The sequence below is a fragment of the Equus przewalskii genome, chromosome 6 (assembly GCF_037783145.1).
Source record: "Equus przewalskii isolate Varuska chromosome 6, EquPr2, whole genome shotgun sequence".
In the NCBI taxonomy this organism is placed as follows: domain Eukaryota; kingdom Metazoa; phylum Chordata; class Mammalia; order Perissodactyla; family Equidae; genus Equus; species Equus przewalskii.
In genome coordinates this window covers 1,181,244-1,204,369 of record NC_091836.1, presented here as the reverse complement: position 1 = coordinate 1,204,369, position 23,126 = coordinate 1,181,244, and the positions used below count along the sequence as shown (strand labels likewise).

Below are 23,126 nucleotides of genomic sequence, written 5' to 3'. Positions count from 1 at the left end.
TGCAGAAAGAACGTATTTATTTCCAGGATATTTTCTGATAACAAAAACCACCTCAACGTATTAACAAAGGTGCCAAGGACAGTGGGGGCGCGGGGGAGGGGGGAGCCGTGGTGAATCCATGCGTCTTCCTCCGACATGGGGTGACCACTCGCTGACCACCTGGCCAACGGGCTGTGTCACCATCAGCGTTAGGGTCATGACGAGATTCGGCCCCACGGTGAGCACCTCTCCGTGCGAGAGGCCAGCTCGGGGACGTTAGGGGCACCAGGAGACCCGGGGCTGGGTTTCCATCCAGGAGGCCTCGTCCACTGGGGACCTGGATGCAGCCACTTCCTCCAGGGACCATGGCACAAACAGCTCAAGCAAGCAAGCGCAGGCCCGGGGAACAGCGTGGCCCTCCGGCCGGGGGCTTCTAGAAGCAGGCGTCCCGGGGAAGCAGCCGAGGGGCAGTGCTGGGGAGGGAGGGGCACCCGGCAGCCTGAGGCCACCAGGAGGCCTCCTGTGGTCCATCCATTCACAAAGCGGCTGCAGATGCCCCGGGACACTGGGTTCCTTCGTCTGGAAGAAGCCAGCAGAAGGGGAAGGGAGCAAGCACGGCGAGGCTGCTCAGATTCCTCGATAAGGCACAGAGGTGGGTCGCCGTCTCCTCCCAGGGCTGCCCTCCTGAGAAACTGCACGCCCCGCCTCCCGCGGATCCAGAACAGGGCCGGCCCAGGGCAGGCGTGACCTCAAGAGCCGCCCGCTCTCCTCTGCGCCTGCACGGGGCGGGGTGCCGGTGGGGCCTCTCTCCCTTAGCCTCCCCGGGCGTGGACTTCTAACCATTACAGGGAAAAGGCGTCTCGGGATGCGAGTGACCGTGGGCAGGAGGTGGGAGGCAGGCCGGCCCCCACAGCAGCCGAGCAGCCCGGGGCGGAGGGACTGGGATGGACGGACAGACAAACGGGGGCGGGGGCAGCGCTCAGATCGTGGAGGCGACGGATCTGCCTCTGGCCGTCCCGAGGGCTCAGCCGGTGGGCCCTCCCGCAGCAGGCGGTGGGGGACTCAGGAGGACAAAAGTCCGAGGAGCTGCTGTGCCTCAAGTCCCCTGTCGCCCGAGGGGCCCAGCAACCCGGTGCCGAGGCTCCCTCGTCCTGGCACGGGGCGAGCGCCCTGACGAGGGGGCCGCGGTGGGCCCTCTGAGACCGCACGGGGAGTGTGAGGCCGCCGCGGTTCTGGGGCGAGCGCGGTGGGGCGAGGAGAGCGTCCTTGTGCCAGCAGGGCAGGGAGAGGAACGCGGGGCAGCCTGGCTGGGAGCCCTCCTGCCGTCCCAGCTCGGGGAGGGGCTGAGCTGCTGCCCGGGAGGGACGGGTACAGGCTCCAGGGCTCAGGGGCCGCAGGGCAGCAGCGGGAGTGGAGGGGGAGGCAGGCCGGCTGCCTCGCTCTAGGGCCACTGGCCGCCACCGGCCGGGTAGCTGGGCACCGTGGGGTACTCGGGCAGGCTGTTCCCGGAGAAGTTGTTGTACTGGGCCTCCCGAGATGGCGGGTTCCGCCAAGCACCTGTGCTCCACTCCGTCTGCGCCTTCTGGAAGCTTCCGCCAGCCCCTCGATAGATCCTGTGCACCTGCAGGGGGGGAGGGCAGGGAAGCAGAGAAGTCAGCAAGGGTCTGCGGGACGAGGAGACCCATTCCTGCTGCAGGTGACGCTTTCCTTAAACGGATCACAAAAGTAACAGAATGGTCTTTGTGGAAACTTTAGAAAACACATAGACACCGGGATCGGGGACTTGGGCCACGGTCGCCTCTCAGAGTTGATCTCAGCTGCCCCTGCCTGGCACACCCTCAGCCACGAGCATTTCTGTCCTGCCGGCAGCCTGGGGCGTGTCTCCTCAGGGACTGCCCCCGCCTGACACCCACCGCCTCGCGGGGCGGCGCCTGGTGGCAGAAACGCACAAAAAACTCGGGTAATGATTCCTCGACGGCCTTGTGACGTGGGCGCGTCAGGCCTGGACCCTGTCCGTCGCAACAGCCATCTCTAGGCAGATGCTTATTTCCCCCACAGCCCCCAGGGACAGACCACCGACTCCTCACTGTCCAGAAAAGCTGCGCCCCTAGGGGCACTGGGCTGCGCTATTTCTGGAAAGTGGCAAATTCAGGAACCAAGACAATGGCCTTTCCACTCGAGGCTCCTGACGTCAGTCAGGCTGCGCGGTGGTTGCGTCCCGCTGGACCTGTCTTCTCTGCAACCACCCTGCCAGCGACCCGCCAAGCCTGCAGTGCCCCTGGGGACCCCGTCCGGTGGCCTGTCTGTCTCCCTCTCATGCTGAGCGGAAGACCCTGCTGGACACGGGCGGCTCCCTGTGGAGCGCGTCCCGGAGTCTCGCCGAGACCACCCGGCCAGGGCTCTAGAGATGTTCACGGTTTCTGCTCGTTTCTCCCTTCTCCTCCCTGCAGGTCGTCCAGACGGCTGGAGGGATTTGGGGCGCTGAGCACTCCTCTGTCCTCCCAGACAGCCAAGGGCACAGGGTCAACAGCCCAGACTGCAATGCTGCTGCAGCCATGAGGGCGCGTGGCAAGGAGGCTGGAAGGGACTTAAAACTTTCCTTTTTTTTTTGGTGAGGAAGACTGTCCCTGAGCTGACATCTGCATCAATCTTCCTGTTTTGTATGTGGGACGCTGGCACAGTACGGCTTGATGAGTGGTGCTAGGTCCACGTCCAGGATCAGAACCCACGAACCTTGGGCCGCCAAAGTGGGTCACACGAACTTAACCACTGTGCCACCGGGCCGGCCCCTCAAAACCAGTTTTTAAATGTCGCTGGCAATCCTGTCGCCCGGCGCAGGGCTGGCTTCTGGAGCAGCGCCCCTGCACACAGTGGGTGGCCAGCCGGGACGGCACCTCTGGGAAGGCTGGGCAGACACACCGTGGGCCTTGCGGCCCGTTGGGTCTCACACCCTGGTGCGGCCGATGCCTCCGAGGCTACAGTGCGCACGTCTCCTGCAGGGAGGCTCCAAACAACTGGAGCACCGGCAATGGGGGAGACGGTCGGCCCTGAGCACTCGCAATGAGGCAGCGCAAGTGGAGACGCTGAAGTTTTAGTTTCACTTAATTTTACTCCATTTGAATCTAACTGTAAATGGGAACGCGCGGCCGGTGGTGGCTGAATCAGGCGGCGTGGGCTACACCTGGGCACACGTGTGTGCCGGGGCTCCAGCAGACAGAGCCCCCAGAGGCAGACATGTCGTCGGCCCATGCTCTGCCGCTTCCCCAGGCCTCCCTCACTGCCAGGTAGCGGTGGGCGGGGCAGGCAGGGTCCCCGCCTGAGCAGTCGAGGGTGCGGACCACGGAGGGTCCCCTTGCTTCCTTGACACTCAGGCTCTTGCTGCTGACAGAGAAACAAGACGAGCCCTCGAGGCTGGGGGGCACATGGACAGGAAGCATGGGAAGAAGCTGGACATCCCAGGACCCAGAGGACTTACCTTCATGATCACGACGGCCATCAGGGCAGCTGACATGGAGAACATGATGGCTGGAAGCAGCATAACCACAGCAGCCCCAACATTGGTCTGGAAGAACCCGATTGCTGCCAGCCAACCACTGCAAGGGGCAAGAGAGAGCGTGGGTGCTAGCAGGTCTGCCAGAGCAGGGTGCACGATCCTTCCTATGTAAAGAGCTCCAACAAACCAACAAGAAAGATAAACTAGCAGAGAGATGGCCAATTTGTACGAGGAGTACCAGGAGGCCAGTAAACAGGAGAAACGACGTTTAAACCCACCAATGAAGACACACATCAGAATGTCATTCTTCCGCCATCGAACCGGCAAACTTGGTGTGTGTGAGGGAAGGATGTGGACACTGCCCTGTCAGCAGGAGTGTGTGGCCTTTACCCCAACTATTCAACTTCTAAGAATTTAGCCACAGTAATTATTTGTAATAACGAGAAGCTGGGAGGAAGCTAAACATTCACCGGCTGGGACAGCACAAACATGAATCATGCTACAGCCGCACGTCGGAATACCCAGGAGATGCTAAAACATAAGAGAGAAGAAAGAAAGCGGAAGACCAGCCAGGAGCAGCAAGAGCCCATGAAACCTGCGACGTCATCAGTCCGTACACAGAACATCCATCTCGTTACCCGTTCTCGCCTCTGGGAACGGGCAGACAGGAAACACGGAATTGTTGAGAACACTTTTTCTTAACGAGTCATAAAACCACACGGTTTGAGATCCAGGAAACTCAAAAGAATATACAATGAATGGCCTCCCTCCCGCCAGCACCCCTCCCCAGCCCAGAGGGAATGAACGCAATCCTTCTGCCACGTCTCCTTCCAGAAAGTGTTTATAAACACGTGCGTGTGGTACACACCTGCACACGAGAACACAGTACTCGCTCTGTGAAATGAGGGGCAACACTCCGCGCACAGTGCTCTGCGCCGTGAGGGGTGTGAGAAAGGCCAGTGGCCGAGGGCTCAGTGGACGCTGGGCAGGACGGACGGGCAGCTGGGGCCGGGCCAGGTGGGGCGGCTGGAGCAGAGGTGCTGGGTCTGCCAGGGGCATCCTCTGGGGATCAGTATCTCCCACAGGATCGGGGCCCTGGAAAAGGGGCTGGGCAGGTGGGGGGCCAGCCTGAGGAACGGAGTCTCTGGGGAGGGAGGACGCACCCCCAGTGGGAATGTAAACGGGAGAAGGCTCCACGGGGGCACCAGCCTCCCAGACATGCCCAGGAGCCAACTGGCGGCCGGCCGCTCCCAGGAGAACAATCTCAGTTACAACCCAGGATGACGCCACTCAGGAACAGCAGGGGACACAGTGGCCTTGCTCGGCTCCAGGCAAGGGAAGAGCCTCCGCATCCCATCCGCACCCGGCAGAGGCCACGGAGAGTGGCGGGGGGCAGCAGGCGGCCGCAGAGAGGCCTGCAGACAGGGGCAGGAGGCAGGCAGGGGACAAGGGGCGCCAGGTGCTCCCCTGAGGCCGCTCGGCCAGGAACTTGAACCAGGGACAGGGGACAGAACATGCAAGGATGGCACAGGGACGCAGCCTGCAGAACCTGTGGGGGCGGCTGCAGCTCCTCAGGTTAAAATCGTCACCAGGTCACCCAGCCATTCACTCCGGGGGGGACACTCGAGAGACATGAAAACACACGTCCACAAGGAAACTTACAGAAACTTCAGAGCTGCACTCACGACAGCCAGAGTGGACACGACCCCAGCGCCCATCGACGGCTGATGGACACACGTGTCCCCCACACGCTGGAGCACGACGCGGCCGTGAAGAGGAGCGAGGCCCGGACACGGCTGCACGTGGACGGACCCAAACACACGACGCTCAGGGAGAGACGCAGACACAGAAGGACACACAGCGTGTGACCCCGTGGACGGGAAACGTCCAGAACAGGCAGATCCACAGACAGAGAGTGGGCTCATGGGGGCTGGGGGCTGGGGAGGGGTGGGGGGTGATGCTGATGGGGACGGGGCTGCTTTTTGGGGTGATGGAATGTTCTGGAATGAGACAGTGGTGCTGGTTGCACAAGCTTGTGAATGCACTGAAAGCAGTGAACTGTACACTCATTAAAAAGGTGGCCTTCAGGCCCGTGAAAGCTCTCCGGGTAAAGCCATTACCCTAAAACCCCAACTGCGGCAGTCTCTGCGGGATGACGGAGCCCACAGGCGGGGGCCTGGGAGAGACGCCACCCACGAGGCGGGGGACCTCACCTGGCGCCCGAGGTGAACAAACCGCTCAAGCAAAACTCAAGCAAACGCCACACGGGATCCAAACAGGAAAAGATGTTGGTGGAAAGGTGGTGGGACCTGTAGAGCCGCGGTCAGGGGCGCAAGGCACCCAGCGGGTCTCTGTTGCGGCCCAGGCCATGGGGGGCTCCCGGGTGCGGGGGACAGCCGCGTTCCGGCCCGCCTGCGCCCTTCTGCAGACCTCCAAGTGGCCCGACAGAGAAAGCCGGCTGAAGAGGAAACGAAGCTCAGAGCCACGGACGGTGGCAGCACGCTGGGCGCCCTGTGGCCCTAGGGGTCACAGTCACCTTGTCGGGTGTGAAGAGCATCACGCTCATGTGTACACAACATGTTCATACATTTCAGAAGTCCCTCCGCTTTACAGGTTCACAGGCAAGTGTCTCCCGGGGAGACAGATGACCAGAGCGTGTGGGGAAGGACGGATGGAGCCACACGCAGGACACAGGCTGGGCGTGGAGCCCGGACGCAGGCCTCCTGGGGGCCTCGCTCTGCGCGGGGACAGCCTGCAAGGCTCCCCAGCAAAGCCCTGTCACCAGGAGCTGCCCTGAAGCCCAAGGAGGGCCGGGCGGGGACGAGCCAGAGCCCGCGGTCTGCCCGCCCCCTGGTGGTGACCCAGGGGACTGCCGCTGCGCGGGGCCCGCAGGGCTGGGGTGGGGGGGCTGGGGGGGTGGATGATGATGGACAGACAGACCAGGGATGGGAGACCCAGGCAGGATGTGGCTCCCTGCCCTCAGCCCCAGACAGGGCCAGCGTGGTCCCCTCCAGGCCCCGGGCTGGCACGCACGAAGAAAGCACAGCCAGGAGGGCCGGCTGCCCGCGCTCTCGCGTCTCCCACCCTGCCTGGGCCCAGTCTCCCCATCTGCGAATGGGAGGAATGTCGCCCCTTTATAGGGAGCACACGAGTCAGGGCCCGCCTACACAAGCAGCGGTGTCATTACTGTTCTCATCCTCTTAGTTTTACAGAGGAGGAAGACGCCTCGGCCACTCCCTTCCCCGAGGGCACCAGCTGCTGGGCGCCCGTCCCCTCGCCCCGTCCTGCCCTGACTCAAGGAGGAAAAGCTCGCTCCTGGAGGGGCCTTTCTGCAAGCCGGCCCCGCGGAAGAAGGGCTCACCCGCCCTGCGTGGAAGCCAGGAAGTGGGGCACCGGGCAGAAGAGAGCTGCAATGGTGGGCCTGAGGCCGCCACCTCGCAGAGGCCGGCTCGCCAGGCCGGCCCCCAGTGGCGTCTGGACCTGGACTCGGGCTCAGTCAGCCACACTACCCGGGCTCCCAGCCCTCAGCCGTCTGTGCAGACACAGGCTCTGGTTGAGCTCTGCTCCCCTCCTGAGCCTGGAATCCCATGCCCGGCCCGAGAACCCAGTCCTGGGGACGGTCCCTCACACGTGCTGTCACATCTGGTTTGGGGGAATCAGGCACGTCCTGTGGGACTCCCCTGGGAGAGGACTCTGGAAGCTTCTGCCTGGTCTCCCGCCCCCGCCCCACATGCCCTTCCTTCTGCTCATTTTTACTCATGTCCTTTCTCTGCAGAAACCACAGCCGTGAGGACGACCATGGCTGAGTCCTGGGGTCCCCGGGGGTCCCCACTCCTGGGAGGATCCTGGGGACCCCAAGACAGCCCATTACTGGTCCTCCAGACCCAGATCTGGGAGGGTGTCAGCCAAGAAGGAATGCAACATTCAGGGTCCCCGCAGAGCCCACCTGCTCCCCACGCAGGAAGGGAGCGCCAGGGCCATGTGGGGGAGGCAAGATTCTGGAAGATCTGGCGAGAAGCAGACGGGGCAAGGCTCTGCACGAGGACGGGGCAGGCACGGCAGGAAACGGACCACAAAGAAGGAGCTCAAGAAGCCGGGCCCACGAGGCCGCAAACACCCGCACGAGGCCTCCAAGGCCAGAGAGACGGCATGACCTGTCTCCGGGCAGGACAGATCGCGGCAGCGCTCCCAGCGGACAGCGGAAAAGAGTGACGAGAATGAGAACCGCGGAAATGAAGGCAACCCGGGGGCCCAAACCAGGAGCCAGGAGGCCCACAAGTGAGCGAGAAGACCCCAAAGTTGCGAGGCCAGACAACCGGGGTGGGCAGAAGGCCCCAAAGATGACCCTGTCCTGGTCCCTGGCCCTGTGGATGTGTCACCTCACGAGGCAGAGGGGACTCTGCAGACAGGTTAAGTAGAGCCCCCTGGGATGGGGGTGACCCTGGATTCCTGGGGCCCAGGGTCATCCCAGGGTCCTGAGCAGAGGGAGGCAGGAGGGTCAGAGGCCGAGATGGAGACGCTGTGCTGCTGGCCGTGCGGACAGAGGAAGGGGCCCCGAGCCCAGGACGCAGCGCCTCTGGAAGCTGGAGGAGGCGGGACACGCTCCTCCCCTGGGGCCTCAGGAGGACCTGCCCTGCCCTCACCTGGGTTTAGCCCCTGGGACCCTGTCGGACTCCCGATCCCAGGACGTGAGATGATGTGTGTGTTTCACTTTAAGTCCCTAGGCTTGGAGTCATTTGTACAGCTGCCACAGAAACGTCCTGTAACACCTTACAGGCAAACCAACGAAGGTCGAGCGCTCTCTGGACGCTGGGGTCACAGGCGGTGCTGTGGGGCAGGCCCTCTCTCCATCTCCCAGTCCTCCTCCCAGGACACGCCGCAGGACCATGCTGCCCAGCAGCCAGCCGGGATGGAACGCAGCTGTGGCCGGCAGAACGTGGCCCTGGGTCTGTGCTTTGGGCCCGGCCCCCCGCCCCACAGAGTGTTTCCAGGAGCAGGGGGCAAACCCCCGGTCCCTCCCGGCCGGCCCGGGTTCTGGGGCCCATCTGTCAGCACGTGGCCCACGTTGACCGGTGCGTGTGTCCTCCCGTGTTTCCACAGCTCCCACGCGTCACACTGGCGCGTCTACCCACACGGCTCCCACGGGCCCCGCTTACCATGCGCCCCAGCCCGAGAAGCCGACGGCCTGGATGACGGTCAGGACAAACTGGGCTCCAAAGATGAAGAAGAAGGCCATGAAGTTAAAGGAGCTGTCGGCTCTGGGGAGGAAACGACACGCCGTTACCGTGGCCCACGCCCCGGACGGCGCCCCTGAGGAACAGGGGCAGCAGACGGCAAAGCGGGCTTCCCTCCTGCTTCCGACACTGACGCTCGGGTCACCGCGCACGAGCCCAGCAGGCTCTGACTGCAGGGGCTAGCACGCAGCACCTCTGAACAGATGCTACAGCCACTGGACCTCCACTGGGAAGGACGTGGGGCCGCTCTCCTGCGTCCTAAGGGTTTGACCACGTCCCGCGTGCACGCCACGCTCACGCGCTTGTTGGAGAGTAATCTGGGCAGACGGTGCATCTCGGGTTTGAGGGGCCCTGCAGACTGCCCTGAGCCCGAGGGACAGCTGCAGGGCCCCGTCCCAGGCCGCTGCCGGTGCACTGAGGGCGGGTAGGTGCTGGGGGACCCGGGGCTGGAGGAGGAGGCGAAGCTCTCACAGAGCAGGGCTGTCCCCGAGGGCCCACGGCGCTGTGCTGTCCTGCACACGTCTGCCCGAGCCAGCTGGGGACCTCGAGCCCCGGCCCTCCTCCAGCTTCCGCAAATGTGGGCGGGCTTCTGGTTCTTGGCTCCAAGAAAGGCTGACACACTCTGAGCCTGGGATTCAGGGACCACCTAGCAGCAAACACGGCACAGGCCTCAGAGCAGGGGGCCGGCTCGGGGCAAATGTCCACAGCAGCACAACTCACAACGGCCAAAAGGCAGACACAACCTGAGTGTCCGTCAACAGACGCGTGTGTCCATCCACACACTGGACTATTACGTGGCCGTGAAGAGGAGCGAGGCCCTGACACAGTCGCACGTGGACGGACCTGAACACACAACGCTCAGGGAGAGAAGCAGACACAGAAGGACACACGGCGTATGATCCCATTGACGGGAAACGTCCAGAACAGGCAGATCCACAGACAGAGAGCGGGCCCGTGGGTGCCAGGGGCTGGGGAGGGGGTGCGGGTGACTGCTCATGGGGACAGGGCTTCTTTTTAGGGTGATGGAATGTTCTAGAACTAGAGATGATCATACAACCTGGTGAAGATGCTAAGAACAGTGAACTGTTAAGTAGGTGAGTTGTGTGCTACATAAAGTCCATCTCAATAAGCTTCTTACAAAAGAAAACAAAACAAGAAGTAGCTGGATTCAGTCTGCAGACTCGATATAAACTGTCACCCAAACCGGACAGGAGAAAGGGACAGTTACTGATCCCTGGGCCAGAGTGACAGGTGTGGGCCAGGGTGCAGGCCCCAAGAGGAGCTGAGCACACACCTGGTTGATGTCCCGACCGCCTTGGTCGGGAGCCGCGCATCCGCCCCACACACTCCCAGAGGCCCCTCGGGGTGCGGGCCGGGCGTCGTCTTACCGGAAGGCCTTGTACGCGGGCCGGAACCAGCACACATAGCTGCAGGGGGAGAAGAGCAGCAGCCAGACCAAGGCCAGGCCGAAGTTGGCTCCCGAGCCGCCGCCGATCCACCAGGCCAGGCAGGCGATGAGGTTGACCCCCAGGGTGGCGCAGTAGACTGGGGAGGGGCGACGAGGAGGGTGAGCCGGGACACCTCCCACCCCCCGGGCGAGCCGGCAGGGCAGGCAGGCCAGCTCCCACCAGCGCGGGGACCACGGGGCCAGACAAGGGCTCCCACCCAGCCGGCCCCCTCGGCTCTGTCCCCCACACCATGTCGCTGCCGGGACAGAACTTGACTAGAAAGACGAGGTTTATCACAAAACCCTGAGGCTCTCCCCAGCCGAGGACGGGGCAGCTGCGTGGCCTGGACGTGCCTGGCCTGGGTGTCTGGGGTCCAGGGAGCCCCGCCCGGCCCCGCCCGCCGCTCACACAGCCACAGCCGGAAGATCCTCTTCACCAGCAGCTGGTGCTCGATGGGGATCTCGTCGGAGAAGTTCTGGTAGAAGCATGGCTTCAGCGGGATGAACTTGGGCAGCGGCGGGAAGTTGTTCTCCTTTCCTGCGGGACAGACGACAGCGCGGGGCCACACCGGCTCAGCTCAGTCACGGATCCAAAGACGTCCCCGTCCTGGTCCCGGGCCCTGTGCACGTGTCACCTCACACGGCAAAGGGACTCTGCAGACGGGCTAAGTCGAGGCCCCTGGGATGGGGGTGACCCTGGATCCCCGGGGCCCAGGGTCATCCCAGGGTCAGAGGCAGAGATGGGGACGCTGCACTGCTGGCCGTGCGGACGGAGGAAGGGGCCCCGAGCCCAGGACGCAGCGCCTCTGGAAGCTGGAGGAGGCGGGACACGCTCCTCCCCTGGGGCCTCAGGAGGACCCACCCTGCCCGCCCTGGGTTTAGCCCCTGGGACCCTGTTGGACTCCTGACGCCAGGACGTGAGACGATAAATTTTACGCCACCCGTTTGTAGTGACTTCTTCCAGCGCTCACAGGAAACACAGACCCGGCGGCAGAGCCCGCGTGCTGTCAACACCTGTGACTCCAGAGACATTTCTGGCACTGGGAATGGATGAGCTTCCCGGGGCCACTGTAACTAATGAGCACAAACTCGGGGGTTTAAAACAACAGAAATTTATCCTCTCTCAGTCCTGGAGGCCACACGCCCCAGATCCAGGCGGGCAGGGCCGCACTCCCTCCACACACTCCAGGGGAGGGTCCTTCCTTCCTCTTCCAGTCTCTGGGGTTCCAGCATCCCTGACATGTGGCCGCATCGCCCGTCTCTGCCTCCGCGGTCACATGGCCTCTCCCTGTGTGTCCGTCTCTAACTCTCCCTCTTCTCAGAAGGACGTCTGTCACATCATGTTAGCGTCCCCCATCTCGTGACCTCATCTTACCCACTTACACCTGCAAAGACCCTACTCCCAAACGAGGTCCCATCGTTCCCAGGTAGTGGGGTCTGGACTTGAACCTGTCTTTTGAGGACAAGATTCAACAGTGGCATGCTCCCCAGCACGGCTGCAGGACACGTGTCCTGGGCCCTGATGAGGGCCGGACAAGGGGCAAAGCAGACAGAGGCCTCTGTCCCCCGGGGCCACCGTGCCACAGGGGCAGACCACAATATCGTAACAACTGAGTAACTGTGCTAGAAGATGCTGTCAGGGAGAAGAACAGAGCAGGCGGGACTGCCAGGCACGTGTGCTGGGGTCGGGGGAGGCCTCATTCAAAGGGTGGCATCTGGACAAAGACTAAGCCGGTGAAGAAGAGAACCCAGTGGCCTCTAGGGGAGGGTGCCGCCAGTGCAAAGGCCCTGGGGTGGGTACCTGCCGGGCTAGGAGCACCGAGATCAGGGGCAGGAGGGCAGGTGGGCCGGGCAGACCACACTCTTTTGGCCACTGAGAAGCCTCAGGACGCCACGGAGTGCCCTGAGCCTGAGCACACAGGGGATTCAATCTGCTCTGAGCCAGCCCCCTCGCTGCTTCTATGATGAGAGGCTGGGAGGAGGCCTCCAGCCTGCCACTGCGGGTCATAGACCCCTCATCCCCGTCCCAGCTGAGACCGGGTCCCAAGGCCCCCACAACAGCTCCTCCGGCCCCCAGCCCCAGGTCCTGCTGCTCCCTTGGTCACCGGTACCCCTCTCCCGGCCTGACATTGACGCCACACCTCCCGCCAGCCAAGTGAGGACAGGGTGACATTCTCAGCAGCCAGTCCCGCCAGCAGGCACTGGGACAGGACGGAGGCTAAAACCGCCAGCCGAGTTGCCCGCCCCTGTGAAACCTCAGTTTCCTGGCAGATAGGGAGCCCCAGAGGGACAGTGTGTGCAGACAGAGGAACAGTGTGGCCTCGGGGGTCTGGTCCATGGCCGGCTCTGCCCCAGCCGGCTGAGCGTGGTCCACCCGCCTCCCTCCTCTCCCCATCCCCAGCAGGACGAGGCGGGCAGCCCGGGGGGCTCTTCACCGCGGCCGCCGGAGCGAGGGTGCTGTCGGACACGGGCAGGTGCGAACCCAGGTGCCCGGATCTCGATGCCCACCATCATGTCAACGACAAAGCAAGCCCTGAGGCAGAAGGCCGGCTGGGCCGGACACTCGCCTGGGGGACAAGAGTGAGGTGCGTGCCCGAGGGGGTCGCAGTGCGTCCAGCTGCCCGGGGACACTTCCTAGAAGGACAGAGAAGCCGGGACGCCTGCTGCAGGGCCCCGGGTAAGACTCACCTGACATTTCTGCTGTGATGACCAGCTGGGGGCGAAGCCTGCAGCCACCTAGGGGGAGACAGCCACAGTCAGGGGGTCCCCACGGCTGCCGGGTAGAGTGCTAGCTGCCAGGCCACCCAGGGGGTGTCTGGACTCTTCCCGAAAGGCCAGCCCCAAATGCGGGACCCCAGTCACCAGCTGGCCTCACAGCCTCCTGGGGGGCGTCTGCACTGACAGGGGGTCAGGCTGCAGCCCCACCCCGCAGTGGCCACAGCCAGGACGTTCCTGGGAGACCAGCGACCTGCCCCCACTGCTCTCCCACCTCCTCCTCCTCCCCCACGCCAAAGGATGGCTCTGAGCGCCTCCACAAGGTCCCACTTCCAAGTCACCGAGAACTGTGAGCACACTTGCTGTGTGACCTCAGGCAAGTCACACAGCCCAGACTCTCTGGGTCTGCAGGGTTTGCCCCCGTGAGCCTTGCAGGGCCAAGGTCCCCACTGCACCCCAAGCGAAGCACCCAGGGACAAGCGGGCACGCAGTGGCCCTTCCTAGAGGGAGCCACATGACTGTGTCACGGAGCAGCCCCCATGCCAGGCTGCCCCAACGCGCACAACCGAGCAGTGTCCGCCGGATCCACAGGGGCTCTGCACGCGGACGGCGCCACTTCCAGACAGGGCTGCGCCCACACGGCCACGGCCAGTCCCTGCCCAGTCATCACGGCACAGCTGGGCCTGAATGTCCCCAGCGCCTGGCACTGGGGCGTGGACACCAAGGCCTGCAGGCCAGCATGGGGCAGGAAGCTGGGACAGTCCAGGTGGGAAGGGTCCAGTGACACCGAGTTCCCCAGGGCCCACCCCTCAGCCCAGTGACAGCCCCACCTGGACCTTCTGTCTGGCCCAGCCCAGGCTGCCTGCAGTCCTGGCGGACTCACGGCCCATGCCAGTGTCTGTCCACTGCACAGAGCCCACGCGTGCCCTGCGCCACGGGCGTCCCCCGCTGAGGGCTCGGGGGGGCTCAGAGCAGGGCTGCCTCGGGGCCGCGCAGGGTCTGGGTGCTCAGATAGGGCACGGTGCTATGTGACAAACGGGCCTGCTCTGAGTCCTGACACCTTGCTTCTAGCCCTAGCTGCTCTGTGGCAGAACCCCGCTGGACCCCCCTGGGTCCCTGTGAAGCAGACATAGGATGGCCTCAAAGGAGCCTTGGGGTCAGCTGACTCTGAGCTGGCGGGCTACACCAGCGGAGACACACCCCGGCCAGGCACGCCCTTCGAGACCCAGGACACGGGCAGGGAGGTACACCTGGGGCCCCACTGTGCCCACACTCGGCTCAGAAGCTCCCTGCCCTACAACCCCAGGCCCTCAGCGGAGGGACTGCCCCGAACCTGGGACCCTCGGCCAGCATGGCCCCGTGACTATCAACAGACACCAACCTGGTTTGGGGGTTGTGTTTATTTTACAGGTCACATCTGTTTTCCGACCCGAGACAGAGGAGACACAATCCTAGAGAACCCATGGGCTCGAGGCTGAAGGTGGCTGGAGGAACGAGGCCTGACTGCCCGGCTCCACGGTCCACGGCCCGGCTGGATCCCAGCTGTGCTCCGGTCCTGGGAGAGCTCAGTCCGGGCAGAAACGTGCGCCCACGGGCCGGCGGGAACAGCGCGGCTGCTGGCTCCGAGGCTGGCAGGCGTGAGTGTCCCTACAATTGAGAGGACCACAGCCTCCTGGATGACGGCGGGGGAGGCCGGGGCAACATGTGGAGTCCGCGAGGAGGCCGGGGCCACGCCTGGAGTCCGGGAGGAGGCCAGGGCCAGCGCGGAGCAGAGGAAGTCCGGAAGCCGGCGGGCGGGCAGGCACGGGGCCTACGTGTCAGGGTCCAGCCGGCGGCACGCGGCCTCCAGCACGCCGCGGAACACCTGGAAGCGGTGGTTGAGGTCGGGCCGGGCGTGGAGGCGGAGGCGGGTGCCCAGGGCGCCGTCGGGCGAGGGCGCGCCGTAGAAGACGCGCTGCACGCGGGAGTGCACCAGGGCCATGGCGCACATGGCACAGGGCTCGCGGGTGATGTAGAGGTCGTAGCCGGTGCACACGTAGGGGAGGCCGTCCTCATCCGTGTCCACGTCCTCGTCCAGCTTGCGCACGGAGCCCACGCGGACGGCCTGGGCGCTGGCGGCCGGGGCGAAGGAGCAGGCGGGGTGGGGCCTGAGGTCGTAGGTGCCGCGGCCCTGGCCCTGGGCCACCAGGTCGATGCACACCATGGTGGCGTGCAGCAGGGGGGTGGCCGGGCTGCGGCAGTCGTGGCCCGTGGCCAGCACACGGTCTGAGGCTGGGTCCACCACCACGGCCCCCACGGCCCTCAGGCCCCTCGCGGCCGCCTGCTGCGCCGCCCGGATAGCCCGCTCCATGTGGCCCTGCATCGCAGCCCGCTCCTGTGCTGAGAAGAGCCGCCCGGCCAGGGCACAGGTCACCTGCCTGTCCTCGTGGAAGGATGTGGGCCAGTGGGCACGGGCCTCCTCAAACTGGCCCCTGGTCAGGGGCGGCCGGGCAGGCACGGGCACCAGGAAGGGCTGTCCCAGGCCACGGGCGTCCACGGCTGGCCACGGCAGGAGCTCAGCGAGCGAGCGCGCGCCCACGGCAGGCTCCGCCAGGCACAGCAGCATCTCCAGCGTGTGCGGGCGGCTGGCATCGCGGCTCGGCCGCACCCTCTTGAGGTGGGACTGCGCGGGCAGCGGGTGGACAGCTGACACCTCCTTGAGAAGCCGTGAGGTCTGGCGCTTGTCGAGGACGGGTGCAGCGTAGGCCAGCACCAGCTCCACGGCCCCGCACTGCTGTTCAGACAGGACCGGGAGGGCCTGCCATGGCGCGGGTTCTCGCTCCGGGCTCCCGGCCTCCTGGTCCCCACGCTGCTCTGCGGCGCCCGGGGCGGGGTCCATCCTGGGCACGGCTCCGACTGTGGGAGACAGAGACCGGAGCAGAGCATCATCCGTCAGCCGCGGGAGGCCGGGGTGAGCCGGAGGGGTCCGTCCCAGGAGCGCGCCGCATCGGAAGGCTCGTCCGGAGCTCCAGCCCAAGGACAACGCGTCACTGGCCACTGCGCTCTCGCCCACATCCTACTAGCTCTGGGTTTACAGAGAGTTTAAATTGCCACCACTTTTTCTCTTTCTCTTTCTTTGAGCTGTGCCTTGAGCAGAAATGCAGCCCGGATGTCGGAGACTTAAGACGGACGAGAGAGCGTAAACCGCCTCAGCTGCCTTATGTTGACAGTGTGCTTACGTGGTAATGCTTTGTGTGTCTTGGTTAAACAAACACATCCTTAAAATTGGTTTCACCTGTTTCTTTGTGCGATTTAAAAACTGGGCTTCTAACTGCTTTTACCCCTCACAATGCGCACCCCCGGCTCACTCTGCACCCCACGGGCTCCCGTGTGGTTACTGGCCAGGTCCCTCGGAGGGCACGTGAGGTCCTCATCCAACACAACGTGCCCTAAGGTCACGACGCAAGTCTGGCAAATGCACAGAGCGGAGGCGTGGGGGCAGCTGTGAGAAGTGGGAAGTGGGGGGCCCTGCTTGCACCCCCGACGCCGGTGCCAGGCAGAGCCCCCAGGAGGGCCCACAGCACCGATGCCAAATCCTGCTCCCGGCACACACCAAGTCCAGGAGCCACGGCCCAGATGGCCTGCCCCGGGCCACAAAGCTCTCACTGTCTCCAGGGCAAAAGACAGACACAGCCTCGTTTGTCCCTCCCAGACTACATCCTCTGCCCGACTAAAACAGAACAAGCCACAAGGAAAGGAGGCTGCCAGCGGGACGCTGCTGGCTGGGCCACCAACCCCTAGGGAGGATGGGTAAAAGTGACAAAACAGTCACTATCTGAGCCAGCAACTCCACTCCTAGGTATGTGCCCAGGAGAACTGAAAACACACATGCACACAGAAACCTGCACACATGTGTCGATGGCAGCACAATTCACAACGGCCAAAAGGTGCACACAACCCCAGTGTCCAACGACAGCTGACGGATCCACACACGGGTCCACCCACACACGGGTCCACCCACACAGTGGAGTATTATGAAGTCGTGAAAAGGAGTGAGGCCCTGACATGGCTGCATGCGGACAGACCTGAACACACGATGCCCAAGGAGAGAAGCAGACACAGAAGGACACACGGCGTGTGATCCCATTGACCTGAAACGTCCAGAACAGGCAGATCCACAGACAGAGAGCGGGCTTGTGGGTGTCACAGGCTGGGGAGGGGGCAGGGCTGATGCTGATGGGATGGGGTTGCTTTGCAGCGTGATGAGGATGTTCTAGAACCTGATAGAGATGAAAGTTATTCAACTCTGTGAACGTATTAAAAACCACTAAAACGCTCCTCATGAGTGGGTGACCTGCAGTCCGTGAATTGTATCTCAGCAGAGCGGCTGCGAAAGGGACCGAGAGGGGAGGATGTGAGTCAGCAGACCCCAGACGAGGCCCGGCGCCTCGAGGACAGCTGCGGGTCCTGTGACCACCACGGGTCCTCAGGCTTCCACGAACGGGCTCCCCTGCATCTCCACTGACCCGGGGAGGGAGATCCTGGGACCATCCCTGTTCTAAGGGCCGAGACGAGGCTCCCAGAGGTGAAGGGACTTGCCGGGAGCCACGTGGCTGGGACGGGCAGAGCTGGGACCTAACCTGGCAGCCGGCCGCTCACCAGCTCAGTGACCCTGCCTTCCGAGACAGACTGGCAGGCTCCGGCCCACGCAAGATGGGTCCATACCCCGTTCTACACGAGAAGGAAACAGCTTCTGCAGAGGGTGACGCCTGGGCCACCTGCAGAGCACCCACCCACAAACCTCCCGCTTGAACACTCCGGGGGGACCTGATGCGTGGCGGCGGCGGCCACCGCACCTCAGTTCCTCTTCTCCCAGCTCCTGACCCCCCACACCCTCCGCCTGCGCTCTCCCCGGGTCATGCCCAGCTCAGTCCCTTCCCTTTGCCAACAGCTTCCGTCTCCAAGTCTCCAAGGGGCTCAGGCGGGTCCCTTCACATTTACCGTTGCAGTCCTGAGCCTGCTGCCTCTGTCCAGGGCACAGAGGGTTCAACTGCAAAGACAGCCCCTTCCCCATGGACCACACACCCTGGAGGGGCTGCCTGGACCAGAAAGACGGGACCCCTAATGGCGACGGGGTCAGTGGCTTAGGACCACCCACCCTTCCAGCATCCCAATGGAAAATGGGCGTGCTCTGGAACTCCTGGGGACAATGGGCAGCCGGTGGCATCCAGGGGCTGTGGGCCTGGGGTCCCAGCAGGAGTGAACTCGGCTCCAGGAGGACGGGAAACGGCACTTCTTCCACGAGCGAGTCAGGCTCCGCAGGCGACACCCAGTAACCCTTGGGCTTGAGGCCTTATCTCATCCCCAGGTCAGGACGGAGAGAGCCTGGACTGGGTGCATCCAGGCCCTGCCCAAGGAGCCCTGACCCCAGCTCGGAAGGAAGCTCCCCTGTCCCCTGAGGCCTCAGGCACCAGTCCTACCCCCCACACCAGCTTCCCCCTCCGGGAAACGGGAACCCACCACTGTCACTCGGGGCTGTGTAGGGCACAAAGCAAGAAAACCCAGGCCTGGCCTGGAAACCACCCTACAGCTTCTCGGGGGCCCCGACTGTGGCGGGTGGAGCCCAGGAGGGCTCCTCAGAGGCAGTGACCCACAGCCAGGCCTGGAAGACAGGCAGAGCAGGGCAGTGAGTCCTGAGCATTAGGAACAGCCAGGGCTGGGGTCTCGGAGGCGCCCATGGGCTGGGTGGGCGCTGGTTCCAGACGCTGTTTCCAGGACTCGGCTCCACCGGAAAGGGACGGGGCCTCAATTGAATTCGCATTGCTAACACGCCCCCAATGGAGTGGGGTTGCGGGGTGATACCTAGGACGCCCCGATGAACCCGAATTCCAGAGGCGGCGCATATGATCTTTTGGGGTGCGCCTGTCCCATGCGATCTTTGGGACGTACAATTAAAAGAAAAATCACTCCTCGTCTATCAGGAATTCGAATTTAACGGGGCGTCCTGCGCTTTTACTTCCTGAACCTGGCCCCCCTACAAGCGGCCCTCCTGTGCATGACAGCTCGAGACCCTCGGAAATGTGGGGCGCGGGAGAGGACCCCTGATCCCCGGGGCCCGGATAAGAAGTAGTCTCGAAAATTCACCCTTGGATTAAGATCGTGTGGGATGATGAGCGTTTAGGAGGGTCCCCGCGCCCAAGGCGGGCAGGAGGCTGCAAACGGGGTACCCCCGAGGCAGGGGGCTGGCCGCGATGACCCGCGGGCACGCGCACCGGAAGCAGCTGGACCCGCGGGGCCTCCACGCCGGGCCGCAGGGGCGCGCGCACGCGCAGAAAGGCGAGGGTCGCGAGGAGCGGAGTCCCGCAGCCCGGCCGCCCCGCGCGCACGCGCACGCGCACACGCGCCGCTCCCCCCGCCCGTTTGAGGCGCGCGCCAGCCCGGCCCGGCTGCCCCGTCGCTCCCCACGCGGCCAGCGCCCCCCGCAGCCGAGACCCCCCCGTGGCCGCCCCCTCTCGCATCCGGGGGGGCCCGGGTCGCGAGAGCCCGAGACCCCAGAGGCCACGCGCTTACCTTAGGAGACGAGCGCGAGCGCTGCGCTTCTCCAAGTCTTAGCAACCGGCCGCCCGCCCCGCCTCCGCCTGGCGCCGCGGGGCACGACGGGAGCGTAGTTCCAGGGGCGGGGTCGGCGCGCGGCAGAGGCGGGGCCGGGACTACAATCCCCACAACGCCGCGCGCGCGGCCGCCTCGCTCCGCCCCTCCCCAGAGCGCCGCTCCCGTGACCGGCAGTTGAGCGTTGAGTTGCGGGTTCGAGACCCGTCCCGGCGGCGGCGAAAGTCGGACCCTGGGGACCCTTGGAGAAAATCAGTAGAGTAGGGAGACTGAGGCAGAAAGGCATACGACACCCACTCCAGTCACTCCCCGAGCACACTTTGGTGCTGCCACCTGGTTCCCGAGGAGCTGTCCCCAGAGACCTGGATGGACTCAGGTTCCAATTCTGGTCTGAGGCCCAGGCTGACTCCAGGGCTCAGTTTCCCCATTTGTACCGTAGGCAAAGGGGATTCTTGACTCTTCCGGGAAAGCCATGCTAATTTTATGAGCAAATCCAGTTATTCATTCCAGTGAAACAGGGTTTAACCCAGTGATTCTCAGCATCTGTTCCTGCAGAAAACAACACTCTGGGAAACCATTTTGCTTGTAGCTGGTCACTTTCTTTTTTCTTTTCTAAATAAAAACTCAGATTGATGTGTGGTTTAGTTTTTCCTTTTCTTTTTACACATCTCTCCATCACTGGATGTGCCAGTCAAGCTAGCCAAGACCCCCCGTTTTGCTGATTATTAAAAAAAAAAATATATTGATGGTCTTTCATTGGGATGTCGCTGGAAGCAATGCCTAATTTTTCTGCATGTCGAAAGTGAATCTCTTCGCTGTGTTTTCCTGCCTATTTTTAATTTCTCAGAATCCAAAAGACATATAAGTAGGGATGTAAAATGGTCCATCAGCTGGGGTAAAAACAGTTTGGCTGTTCTTCAAAAAGCTGAACATAGAATTACCCTACAACCCAGCAATTCCACTTCTAGGTATAGACTCAAGAGGATTGAAAGCAGGGATTTCAATGGATGCTTGGACACCATGCTTATAGCAGCATTATCCACAATAGACAGAAGCTTGTCAATCAGAGCATTTCCCTCCCCCTGATCACTGTGATTGGTTCAGGGATGGACATGTGATGCAGCGATACCAATGAGAGTCAGCCCTGGGACTCTGTCTGAAATGTGAGCAAAAAAGTGGCTCTCATTATGCTAGAGTTAAGCCTGGAATTCCCGGGGGGCGGGGGGGGCATCGTTTTTGCCACTCAGCAGTGGAGCCTGTCTGAGAATGAAGCCAGAGCAGAAGAGAGCAGATCCCAGAGAGAAAGCGAGGTCCATGCCTTGAAAACATTGTTTGAGCACCTGGATCCAGCCATGCCTGAATCAGGAAGCCTTTGGGCTTTCCCGTGATTTTTGGTTTTGCTGTTTTTTTTTTTTTTTTTTTTTTTACTTAAGCTAATTAGAGTCATAATTTCAGTGCTTTAGAAATCCAGATCTTTGACTGATAAGGTCCCTTTTGTTTTGACATTGTTCATCATCTAGCCCCTTTCACAAGCAACATGACCCTCAAAATTCGTGGTGATAGGTTAGTGTCCAGCACCAAAAGGTTGGAAAAACTGTGAAATCGGTTCCTTAATGGTAAGCTTAATGGCAGCGGAAAGCACATTGAAATCAGTCAGAAGCCTGGTTAGCTGCTGATGGGCTGGGTGCCATAAGCTCTTCCACGTCTGCAAGGCAGTCAGCAAACGACTCTGGAGGAGGACAGGGACTTCCCTACAAAACCCCTGCATCTCCATGGGGCTGGCGCCAAAATCAACGCTCTTTGCGCCAAGCATGGCTCGTGTTTATCTGGCTCATTATCCTGTTGACTTTCTCAGGCGGCTCCCGGCAGCTGTGTGGGCCCCAGGTGCTTCCCGCCTCGGCCGCGATCCTCAGACAAGGCTTTTCCTGGAAACGCGCTGGGGGGACTTCCTTCAACTGCCCGGGGAAGGCAGATGCAAGCCCGCCACAGCCTGACAAGGAGGGGAAAGTTGCCATCCCCTGCTTCCCAGACGTCACAGGACACTTTACCACCCCCAGCAGGGCTCTCGGTAAATGAGACTCCAAGAGGGCTCCATGACCCGATCACATGTGCGCGCGCACGCACGCACGCACACACACACACACACACAGAGTCGATCAGCTGCCAACCACCTGTCATCGGTCAGTTCCTCCAGGCTGGAAAACATTGGTTTCTGAAAAGCAAACTTAAGCGTCCTCAAATTCTTTTTTTTTTTTTTTTGGAAGATTAGCCCTGAGCTAACTGCTGCCAATCCTCCTTTTTTTTTTTTTTTTTTTTTTTTTTGCTGAGGAAGACTGGCTCTGAGCTCACATCCATGCCCGTCTTCCTCTGCTTTATATGTGGGACGCCTACCACAGCATGGCTTTTGCCAAGCAGTGCCATGTCTGTACCCAGGATCTGAACCGGCGAACCCCAGGCCAGGCCGCTGAAGCGGAATGTGCAAACTTAACCGCTGCACCACCGGGCCAGGCCCTCAAATTCTAAGACCCAACCTCTATGAGCACAACCTTTTAACCCTTAGTTTGCACACAATTATAACCCACCTTGTTCTCTGTTTTCCCAGGTTCCAGAGGCTGAGCCAAATGACAATAATTAATAATGAGTGACATGGGGCCGGCTGGCCTGGTGGCACAGCGGTTAAGTGTGCATGTTCCACTTCAGCAGCCGGGAGTTTGCGTGTCATGGGGTGGAATGCACCCCGCGTGGCACACAGTTCCAACCAATTCCTCCCAAAAACCATGAGCACACAGGACCAGGGGGTGTCAGGGGGAGCCCCCAGCTCAAACACTCCCAAGTCGCTCCTGGGACCCCTTTATTTTATTGTCTTCCCAGCACTTATGATCACCTGGTGATATGTTATTTCTCTAGAATGTCCGCTCCACCAATGCTGGAAATTTTCTTTGATGCGGTATCCGCATCGCCTGGCTCAGAGCGAGGTCCCCATGCACGTGAACAGAAGAGGTCATTATTACTATTATTTTGGCAAGACAAATGGGATCGCCCACGCATCCCCCCCACAGCCCTGTGACCCCCCCCCACCCCGACTCTCCAAGGATCAAACGGGCACTGTCGCCACCTGCTGACCAAGGGCAGCACGGCCGCCGTGGCCGGTTTCAGGCGGATGAGCAGCAGGTTATCAGACCACTTCCCAGACACCGACACCCACCGGCCTCCCCCTCCGCAAGGCCAGAGGGGTCCAGGTCGCTGAGCGAGGCAGGGGTGGCATCAGCAATGGGTCTGCAAGCGGGGCACCCCCAGCAGCGGCACCTGGGGTCCTTTAGAAATGCAGATTCTTGAGCCCCACCCTAGACCTGCCGAATCAGAAACTTGGGCCCAGCCATCTGTGCTTCGGTGCCCTCCCCCCAACCCCCGGCCTTCGGGGGGATTCCGGGGCAGCTCAAGTTTGAGAAGCGGCACTGAGCAGCAGTTCTCAAGCCTAATGACTTTGCAATGTCTGGGGACATCTGTGGTTGTCACCGCTGGGGATGCTCCTGGCATCGAGTGGGTGGGGGCCAGGGATGCTGTGCAACACCCCACAGCGCCCAGGACGGCCCCCCACAACCACGAATCGTCCACCTCAAACGTCAGTCGTGCCGAGGCCGAGAAATCCTGCCCCAGAGCCAAGCAGGTA

The 23,126-nt window shown here is 62.4% G+C and overlaps 2 protein-coding genes across 3 annotated transcripts; both read right to left on the bottom strand.

Annotated features, from left to right (window-relative positions):
* Window positions 1–19,522, bottom strand: SCAMP4 (secretory carrier membrane protein 4). Of its 2 annotated transcripts, none has more exons than XM_070624695.1 (7): window positions 19,418–19,522; window positions 12,842–12,889; window positions 10,563–10,691; window positions 10,095–10,251; window positions 8,629–8,730; window positions 3,455–3,572; window positions 1–1,600 (listed from the first exon to the last, which is right to left on the bottom strand). In XM_070624695.1, exons 2-7 carry the CDS (start codon window positions 12,846–12,848, stop codon window positions 1,421–1,423), a joined length of 693 nt encoding a protein of 230 aa, XP_070480796.1. In that variant the 5' UTR covers window positions 12,849–12,889; window positions 19,418–19,522; the 3' UTR covers window positions 1–1,420. The 2 variants fall into 2 exon arrangements, with proteins under 2 accessions (XP_070480796.1, XP_070480798.1); XM_070624697.1 differs by lacking the exon at window positions 19,418–19,522 and adding an exon at window positions 14,250–14,386.
* On the bottom strand, window positions 14,251–15,746 carry ADAT3 (adenosine deaminase tRNA specific 3). The gene has a single exon (XM_008511405.2). The coding sequence runs from the start codon at window positions 15,744–15,746 to the stop codon at window positions 14,679–14,681; it is 1,068 nt and encodes a 355-aa protein (XP_008509627.2). The 3' UTR covers window positions 14,251–14,678.
* Window positions 19,523–23,126: the final 3,604 nt, after the last annotated feature.